Below are 10,338 nucleotides of genomic sequence, written 5' to 3'. Positions count from 1 at the left end.
CTAGTCTGATGGGGGATCCTTTGTAGGTAACTTTCTGTCTCTCTGGCTGCTTTTAAGATTCTTTCTTTGTCATTGGTGTTTGCCAATTTAATTATTATGTGCCTTGGTGTCGGTCTTTTCGGGTTCATTTTGTTTGGGACTCTGTGAGCTTCCTGGATTTGTGTGAGTTTTTTCTTCCCTATATCAGGGAAGTTTTCTGTCATTATTTTTTCAAACAGGTTTTCTATTCCTTGCTCAGTTTCCTCTCCCTCTGGCACCCCTATTATTCGGATGTTGTTTTGTTTCATGTTGTCCCAGAGTTCTCTTAGGCTCTCTAACTGCTTTTTAATTTTTTTTTCTAGAAGCTGCTCTGCTTGGGTATTTTTTTCTACCTTGTCTTCTAGCTCACTGATGTGGTCCTCTGCTTCTTCTAGTCTACTGTTGATGCTTTCTATTGAGTTCTTTATAGCAGTGATGTCATTTTTCATTTCTTCTTGGTTTTTCTTCATTTCCTCTTGGTTCTTACACATATTGTTGAATTTGTCTTCCATTCTTTTCATCCACCTTATGGCCATTTCTCTGAATTCTTTCTCTGACAGGTTGCTTGCCTCCATTTCGTTTACTTCCTTTTCTGGTGATGCCTGTTTTTCTTTCATACGCGGGCTGGTTCTTTGTTTCACCATGATCTCTCTTCTCCAGATGTTTGGTTATGTAGTTCTCTCTCTGCTGTGTTGATTTAAAGGCACAAAATACAACACAACAGGCACAACGTACAAGGCACTGAACACAAATGTATTCACGATATTAATAACCCCAAATAAAGGTGACCACCCAAGCAAAGAGAATTAGGGGATAAGGGAGATAGAAGAGAAAAAGATAAAAGAGAAAAGGGAAAAAAAGGAGTGCAAAAATGGAATTGGGAAAAGGGAGGGAAAAAAAGGAAGAGAGAGAAGAGAGAGAATGAAATAGAAGAGGGGAAGAGACTATATGGGGAGAAAACTCCAATAGCACCGCCACTAATCCCAACCAATTCCAGCAACAGATCCCTGGAGATGAATGCAAACTAAAAACAACCACTAATATCAAGCGAGGCGAGGGAAAACAGAAGCACAGAAATAACCAGAGGGAAAAAAACCAACAGGAAAATAAAAAGAAAAAGCAAAACATTCTCACAAACAAGCATAAAAAACCCCAATATACTCAACAATCAAGCAAACATAACAAAACGACAGAGAGAAGACAAAAAAAATTTGGATAGTGAAGAAAGATAAGAGAGAGGTGTATATGGATTTAGAGCAGGGGATTGGAAATTAGATATATAAGTAGGGTGAAATTTAGACAGGGGGTAAAAAGAAGGAATAGGGAAAATCTAAAGCAGGAATAGGGTAAGAGAAACAGGACAACAAAAGGGGAAAAGTGAGGAAGAGAGTTTTGGCATAAAGGTAATGTTGATGTAGAGAAAAATGATGCTAAAGGAATGATGAAAATAGAATGTAGAACACTAATCCCAAAATAAAATAAAGAGAAAATAAAATGACACTTTAAAAAATGGTAAAATGGTAGTAGTAATAATACTGGTTAAAAATAAAAGTGTAGTAATTAAAAAGGTAAAATCAGGTGATGAAAAAAGAAAAAAATAGTTTCTTAATTAAAAGGTGAAAAAAGAATTAAAAATAAAAATAAAAATGTGCAGCCCTAACCTGTTTGGCTCAGTGGATAGAGCGTCAGCCTGTGAACTCAAGGGTCCCAGGTTCAATTCCGGTCAAGGGCATGTACCTTGGTTGCGGGCATATCCCCAGTGGGGAGTGTGCAGGAGGCAGCTGATTGATGTTTCTCTCTCATCGATGTTTCTAACTCTCTATCCCTCTCCCTTCCTCTCTGTAAAAAATCAATAAAATATATTAAAAAGATAAATAAAAGCATATGACAAAGAATGGCAAATATTGACACGGGTGCCTGCATGCCAGGCACTGCCCTGGGGCTCAGCCAGGCCACGAGCTCTGTTTCGATCTCCACGCACACGGAGGAAACGGTCCCAGGTTCCACAAAAACAACTTTCCCCTGCAATCTCTGTGAGTGACCCTGACTGGGCAATCCCATGTACTGGGTTTAATAATCAAACGCACAGATTTAATGGGAAGAGAGAGAACAAGAGCCTGAGAAGTTGCGCGAATTCACAACCCCCCACCTTTCAGCTCTGTGCGCAGTCCCTTCTGCGCACCGTCTCTTCCCCAGTCCTAAGCAGCCAGCACACTAGCAAAATCCAAGGCTGCTTTTTTGCACCCAGTCCAGCTATGGGCTTATTTTTAGCGTTCCCTTCTGCCAGCAGCCCTGCGGGAGCCCTTCCACACTCACGGATCACGCTGGCCCCAACCCCCCCCCCCCCCCCCCCCCCCCCCCCCCCCCCCCCCCCCACCGCGCGCGTGTGCTCCTCTCTCCAACCTGAATTCCAAACCGCACCTTTAGGGGAAGTCTGACCTTTCCGTGGGGAGAAGCAGGGTTCCTCTAAGTTCACGTAGTCGCGCTGCTTGGGGTCTGTTGTATCCGGGTTAGTAGCCGATCTCTGGATGCCGTGGATGCCGGGTCTTTGGCTGTATATGCTCCCTAACAGCCACTCAAGATGGCGCGGTCTCCGCGGCTGAGCCGGCGCTCCGGGAGAGATTTCAGCTGCAGTCTCCAACTGTCCCCTTTCTTCGGGAGTCCTCTGTCTTTCCCGGCTGCAAACTGTCTCCCAGCTGAATATGTTCTGCTTATTAGGGCTGTATGTTACCCGTTTCAGCTGCTCACCCTTATCTGCTCCGGGACAAGGCACGGGACACGTCCGTCTATACCTCCACCGTTTTCTTCCTCGGATTGGCGGTTTTAAGGGTCATTGAGAGGCTCTGAAATAGTCTCATTGGCTAATGGGAGAGAATGTTTACAGACGACTCGAAAGGTGGGTGTTGAGGGCTGAAGCCTGGTTGGAGACCGGAAACTTTAAGCACAGTCAGTTGGCCTGGCTGCGCTATTGTTTTAGCTCCAGCACACTTCTGTAAGCCAGTTATAGGCCTGGAGACGTGGTCATCTGGATGGCTTGATTTTAGGGAGGATTTTGCTAAGTGGATAAAATTTTAAACTCCAACGATGAGGATACTGGAGCTGAATAGGTGGAGGAGGAATCTGCTGCTTTCTGCCTCATAACCCTGTACTTTGTCCTGGTAGGAATGGATTTTGAAAACTCTGCCCAAGCACTTGAACATGTAACTGGGTTAGCAGTTACACTTTTTCTTTGATGCCATTATGAAAAGGCTAGAACTAATATTTGTGTTTGAAATGTAACACTTGCTATTTATTTTACAGGAAGATGCTTCTGACCCTTTCAACCTAAACGAATTACTAGATGAATTATCAAGGAAACAGAAAGAAGAGCTATGGCAGAGGCTCAAGAAGCTGTTAACAGAAGTGCTGTTAGAAAGCCCAGTGGAGGGATGGCAGGCCGTGGAAGCCCAGGGAGAAGGCAATATGGAAACAGACCACCATTCAAAAATGGTAGTATTGGTCTTTCAAAAACAAATAAAGTTAGAAGTCAAGAAGAGTATTGGAAGATTGTTTATTGTAGTTTTACCCTCTTATAATCCTCCATTATTAATCTCGTAGTCAGTGTTGCTGTACTTTATGGATAACTGACTTGTTTATATTCAACTTTAATTCACTTTTTAGAATAAGCTAAAAGTGTGGCTTGAATTTTACATTGATTTTAATTCACTCATATTTTGATTTTTTTTATTTATTTATAGAAAAAAACTCTAGAAATAACCCATGCAATTACAGCTGTGATTCTTGCTTCTGTGTCTGTAATAAATGAGAGTGAGAACTATGAGGCCTTACTGGAGTGTGCTGTTATATTGAACGGTAAGTTGCCTGTTGCCCTGAGGCATGTGTAGAAGAGGCGTCTAAACCAGTGGTCGCCAACCGGTGATCTGCGGACCACTGGTGGTCCATGCGGTCTGGGAGGAAGCAGCGATGCTGAAGCAAAGTGGTGCTAAGGCACCATGTTGCAATCAGGCTCTTTGACTTCATGCAGAAGGAGCAGAGTGTTCTTTCAGTAATTACTTTAATTTAACCTGCATGTAAATGTTTCACATGGTGCAGGTAAGCATAGTTGAGCTGCTGACTGCTGTTGTGTGCAGGTTTTAAGGAAGGTCTCACCTGACCTACAGGACCAATGATATGAGCTTATTAAGGGAAAAAGGTCTGATTCTAAGTGTCTCAACTGGTGATTCCTGGCTGATAGTTTAAATTTAAGCAAACAGTTGTGACATTGCACTTTTTTCTTTACATATGTATGACCGTGTTCTTAGGAATACTGTTGACTCTTATGGGAGTTTTCCTATACTAAAATTTATATCATGGTATTTCTCAAGTTTAACTAAACTACAAAACTGTAGTTCTTAATTTAGGAGGAATAGTGGGCTAACTTAAGGAGAAGATGTGATTATAAAATCTATATTATATAAAGAGGTAGTACGCAGATTTGTCTGGGACACCGTAACAGTCACGACCGGCTCAGGAGGACACTGCGTGCGCAGATGGCAGAGAGGGGACTGGTGCGCATGAGGCAAGCCATGGATGGTGCAGGCAACGAGCAGGCGCGCAGATAGCAGGGTGGAGCAGGCGGAGCAGGGAGCAGGGCCTGCCAGCGCTGCCTCGATGAGCAGGTCCGCAGAGAGCAGAGAGCAGGGCCTGCCAGTCACCGTGGACGAGCAGGGCCCGCAGGGAGCAGGGAGCGGGGCCTTCTTGTCATCTTATCGATAATGTCACTTTAACGAATGAGAATGAGCCGGGCAGCTCCATCTCAGCACTGATTGGCCAGTTTGATGAGACCAGGGATCAAGCTAACCTCACAGTTGTTTCTCATCTTCATGGCACCCATATGAGGTCAGACTATCCTCCCTTGCCCACCATGGACCTAAAAATGCCCTTCAAGCATGACTTTCCCAAGGGAAAACCCAAGGCATCCTTACTCTGCTCAACTACTTCACTGCCAGCGCTTGGGCTGCCTCACTTTCCCGGGGGTGGAGTTGCTGACAGACAGGCCATATCTCCTACTTCAGCCGAAGTTGGGGGCGAGCAGGCTGGCAGGGCGGGGGCAGTTGGGGGCGAGCAGGCCGGCAGGCAGGCAGGCAGGTGAGCGGTTAGGAGCCAGCTGTCCCGGATTGTGAGAGGGATGTCCTACTGCCGGTTTAGGCGCGATCCCTGTGGGACTGCTGGCTCCTAACCGCTCACCTGCCTGCCTGCCTGATTGCCCCTAACCGCTTCTGCCTGCCAACCTGATCACCCCCTAACTGCTCCCCTGCCGGCCTGATTAACACCTAACTGCTCTCCTGCCAACCTAATCGCTCCTAATTGCAATAGTTGACAGGGACAATTCTTCCATCTTTGAAAATATCTACATCAAGTCTGTTTAAATAGATTTTCATCTGCATAATATAACACATCCTGACAAGACCACCACCACCAATGTGGTTAGTGTTGTGCCGATAAATGTTTAACAACTGGCTCTCAATCAAAGAAAACAAAACTCTGATTTATACTGTTGGCCAATTTCTGTGGCATAAATTCTCCATCCATGGCTGATTTCAGCTGCTAATGTGATGACACTAAATGCAGAGCTGAGGAGAAACATGCAGTAATACACTATTATATTCTACCAGAAAGACCCAAAAGATATAAATAATGCCAAGAGTCAGAACAGTAAAGTGTAGTAAATAATTGCTCTAGCACAATACTGAGTGGAGTGTAATGGTTAAATGGCATGGCTCATGGATTTGAAATGAGACCCAGCCACTTTCGGGTTTTACTGGTCAAGTTACCTGATCTCTCTGTATCTCAGTGTTCTCTTCTGTGTAATTATAGTACCTACTGTATGGAGTTGTTGCAAAGATAAAATTAAATCTGTGTATGGCACAGCACAGTACCTGAAACAATAATTCACTCAATTTGTTATAAACTGTTACTGCCTCAAAACGTTGTTGACAGAATTACTCATGCTGAAAGAATGAAATTTTATTGATGAGAAAAATGCCTTATTTTGCAGTCTACATGGAGACAGTAAATTTTACTTCCTAAGCAGTAGATGGTAATCTATTAGAAACTGCAAGGGGGAAAATGACCTCAATCAACATGATTGAGGCAATGTATTATTAGCTGGATCATAAAGCAGAGAGGATGCCATACATTCTGGGATACATCTGAAGTAAGAGGCTTCACCTCAGGTATTAATTCTGATCAACTAAGCATCAGACTTGAAATGAATGGTGAGAAGGATTCTGAAGCTGCTTCTAGACTTAGAACTTTAATACATAAGCAACAGTTACTATGGTTAATGATGGCAAGAAAAAACACACCATGATCTATACTAATAAAAGGGTAATATGCTAATTAGACTGCACGTCTTCTGGACGACCATCCACATATCCTTCCTGACAAAGCCGGGCCCGGGCGAAGCCGCCTGCCGGCAGTCCTGGGCACCAGTGCCTACGGCTGGCTGCAGCCTGGGAGACGGAGAAGCTGCCCACCCCACAGTCCCAGGCACCAGCACCTGCGGCTGGCTGTGGCCCGGGAGATGGAGAAGCTGCCCACCCTGTGGTCCGGGGCGCCAGCACCTGCAGCTGCAGCCAGCCTGGGCAAAGCCGGCCCGGGTCCTGTGTGCCTATGGCTGACCAGAGGGAGGGAAGCCCAGGTCCCAGGTGCCTGTGGTCAGCTGGAGGAGGGAATCCTGGGTCCCGAGTGTGGGGCTGAGGCAGAGATGGTTAGGGGCAATCAAGCCAGCAGGGGAGCAGTAAGGGATGATCAATCTGGCAGGCAGAAGCAGTTCGGGCAATCAGGCAGGTAGGCAAGTGGTTAGGAGCCAGTGGTTCTGGATTATGAGAGGGAAGTCCGACTGCCAGTTATCCCCTGAGGGGTCCCAAATTGGAGAGGGTGCAGGCTGGGCTGAGGGACACTCCTCCCCCCCCCACCCCGTGCACGAATTTTGTGCACCGGGCCACTAGTAAACTAATATTTGCTTAGCAAACCTTTATAAGTCATCGTACTCTATTCCAGTGATTTTCAACTGGTGTGCTGCAAAAATTTTTTAAACATGCAGTACCTGACTGTTTAGTCAGGGACCCTGACTGCTTTTCCCTGAGATCTGGGGTGGGGACTATCTGGCCCACGGGCCGTATAAGGCCTGCAAAATAATTTGGTCTGGCTCTGCCAAGGCAACCACAGGCGGGAATCAAAATTCAATAAATCTAGGAGCTTTTTTCATAGCAACATAAATTTATATTAAGTGAATTATATTAAGCACATGATGTTATAAGTATACAAATGGCCCTTGGCAGGAAAAAAGGTTCCCCACCCCTGCCTTAGATTGTAAAAAAAAAAAAATGACATTAGCCATCTAGTATTAATGAATCAGAATGATACCTGTTTTTTGTCAGATTGGCAAACAGTATTCTTTGGCGTGCCCCAGGATTCTAATGTTTAGTTTATGTGCCATGAGATGGAAAAGGTTGAGAATCACTGCTCTGTACTGTTGAGTCTGAACCAGCATTGATTTTCCTTACCAATGGAACAGTTACTGGGCTCTCTTTTAGGTATTTTGTATGCACTACCTGAATCGGAACGAAAGCTGCAGAGCTCCATCCAGGGCTTGTGTGTGACGTGGTGGGAGAAGGGCCTGCCTGCCAAAGAGGACATGGGGAAGACTGCTTTCACCTTGCTGCTCAAGAAGAGCCTCCAGACGAAAACTGTATGTTTGCTTGTTTAGTGTGTACTTGATTTGGGGTGGCGGGGGGTGGGTGGGGGAGGACTGTTTCAGCCTGCAGCCCAGGTCTGGGGACCTACAGACAGTATGTTTGAAGGTTGGATATAACTTGGCTCTTTCTCATCCTGTAATCTTTGGTATACAGTTCAGAAATCCAGAAAAAGACACCCGAATCAGGAAAAAAAATGAGGAAGATAAAAATCACCCATAATCCCACCACCAAGGTGATCATTGTTGTGTTGGGGATATTTAGGAATTTCTAGAAATGAAGTTGGTAGGTCCCTGGATTTGAACTCGGAGCTCTTCATGCACATTGCCAACAGCTTTCTAGAAAGCTCAGGCCTACGCACGTTGCTCCGTCAGTGAGTGGCCTCCAAGGAGCAGCCAGTTTGATGACAGGACCTTCAGCCAGCTACAGAGCTTCTCCTGCTGCCCTAGGAGTGATGAACAGCCCTGTGCATGGCCGAGTTATCCTTAAGCCATCATTGATTTTTTTTTTAATATGTTTTATTGATTTTTTACAGAGAGGAAGGGAGAGGGGTAGAGAGTTAGAAACATCGATGAGAGAGAAACATCCATCAGCTGCCTCCTACACACCCTGTACTGGGGATGTGCCCGCAACCAAGGTCCATGCCCTTGACTAGAATCGAACCCGGGACCCTTCATTCCGCAGGCCGACACTCTATCCACTGAGCCAAACCAGTCAGGGCTGATTTGTTGGTTTTTTTATCTCTTTTTCGGCCATTTTTGTTTAGCTTTTAAATCACATCTTCCTAGTATTCGACACCTTCCGTGTTCACTGCGGTTGCCAGTAGTCACATGGGGCTATTTAAATTTAAAGTGAAGAAAATGAAAAGTTTGGTTCCTCAGTTGCACTAGTCACGTTTCAGTTGCTCCATAGCCTGATGGGCTAATGACCCTTGCGCTGGACAGTGCAGACAGATGTTTTCACAGTCGCAGGAAACTGCTGGGCAGCCCTGGGCATCAATGTCTCTGCTGGCTTTTGCTTGTTTTAAAAAAGTGGCTCAGTTGGTTGTAGTGTTGACCCACGTACCAAAAAGGTTTTGGGTTCGATTCCTGGTCAGGGCACATACCTGACCCGGGTTAGGGGTTTGATCCCCAGTCAGGGTGTGTAGGGGAGGCAATGGATTGATGTTTCTCTCTCAAATCAATGTTTCTCTTTCCCTCACTTCCTCTTTCTCTAAAAAAAAACAATAAAAACATCCTCTGGTAAGGACTTAAAAGTGTTCTTTAGAGTTGCAAGTGACATTTGCAAATTTTTGGGGGGGTTTCAGTGAGGAGGTTTGATTTTTTGGGGGGGGGTTCAGTGAGGCATTTGCAAATTTTTAAGTCTGTTTTCTTTTGTCATTCTTCCATTTTGATAAATAATCTAGAATTATAATTACATAAAATATTTTTTGTTAACTTGAAATGTGACCTTACTGATTATTGAAAAACTCTAACGTTTTTCTTTTTTTGTCATTCCTAGGGTGCAGACATAAGTCGGCTTTGGCATGTTCATCAAGCTTTGTATTGCTTTGATTATGATTTGGAGGAAAGTAGAGAAATTAAAAATATGCTACTTGAGTGCTTCATAAGTGTTAATTATATCAAGAAAGAAGAGGTAAATAGGATTTTCTTTTCTGGTATATTTGTGACTGCTTTTTTTAAATATAGATATTTTTAATTGATTTCAGAGAGGAAGGGAGAGAGAGAGATAGAAACATCAATGATGAGAGAGAATCATAGATTGGCCTCCTCCCTCATGCCCCCCACTGGGGATTGAGCCTGTAATCCGGGCATGTGTCCAGACCAGAATCGAACCCATGACCCTTCAGTCCGCAGGCTGACGCTCTTTTCACTGAGCCAAACTGGCTAGGGATATGAACTGCTTTTTAAATGGATGTTTTCTCTAAGTTCACCTGATTGTTGTTATTACTGTGCCCAGTGTTTTAATGAGTCATCTTAGCTATCAAGAGCTATTTATTGCAGTGTTTTCACTGCATGGCAGTACTAAGCAAACATTTTACAAGTCATTGCTTATTTAATCATTATATCAGATAGTAGCAGGGGCTGTCTGCAGAAACCATGATTGCATTTTAAATCAAGAATGATTAAAAATAAGGTTGAGAAAGCACTTCCCCATGGATTAGGTCTGACTCTTCTCTCACTTAATTCCTAATTGGCATATACTCAAAACTGTCATTACAGTATTTTTTTATTTCTTTTTTCTGCCCATCTAATAATTCGAAAGAGAGGCTCTGCTTTGGCCCTCTCACTGTCCATTTTGGTGGTCACGCCCATGTGTGGCTGCCGAGCATGTGAAATGTGGCTAAACTGTGGTCTTAAGTGTAAAATAAAAATGGATTCAGAATTTAGTATGAATTATACCAACACATGGCCAGTCTTGTTTCCTCTGTATTCCTACCACTGTCCACCCCAGTCTGGGATTGATCTGAAGCAAATCCCAGATGTCGACTTAGAATAGTGTTGTTTTTTTTGTGTATGTGTTTTTTAATTAAATCTTTATTGTTCAGATTATTACAGTTGTTCCTCTTTTTTCCCCCCCA

The 10,338-nt window shown here is 44.2% G+C and overlaps 1 protein-coding gene across 4 annotated transcripts in view; it reads left to right on the top strand.

The window, feature by feature from the left end:
• NCAPG2 (non-SMC condensin II complex, subunit G2) overlaps nt 1-10,338 on the top strand; it is a 63,703-nt gene that overhangs the window by 6,772 nt on the left and 46,593 nt on the right. For 3 of the 4 annotated variants that reach the window (XM_014535560.1, XM_014535559.1, XM_005861186.2), the window contains exons 3-6: nt 3,319-3,507; nt 3,756-3,870; nt 7,599-7,753; nt 9,258-9,392. In XM_014535560.1, coding sequence (XP_014391046.1) covers nt 3,319-3,507; nt 3,756-3,870; nt 7,599-7,753; nt 9,258-9,392 — 594 coding nt within the window. Of the gene's footprint in view, nt 1-3,318; nt 3,508-3,755; nt 3,871-7,579; nt 7,754-9,257; nt 9,393-10,338 lie in introns of those variants that run through there. The other variant, XM_014535562.1, reaches the window with a different exon arrangement.

Source organism: Myotis brandtii, unplaced genomic scaffold (genome assembly GCF_000412655.1).
Source record: "Myotis brandtii unplaced genomic scaffold, ASM41265v1 scaffold145, whole genome shotgun sequence".
NCBI lineage: Eukaryota > Metazoa > Chordata > Mammalia > Chiroptera > Vespertilionidae > Myotis > Myotis brandtii.
Note: the sequence above shows the minus strand (reverse complement) of the source record. Positions and strands in the feature narration are given on the sequence as shown.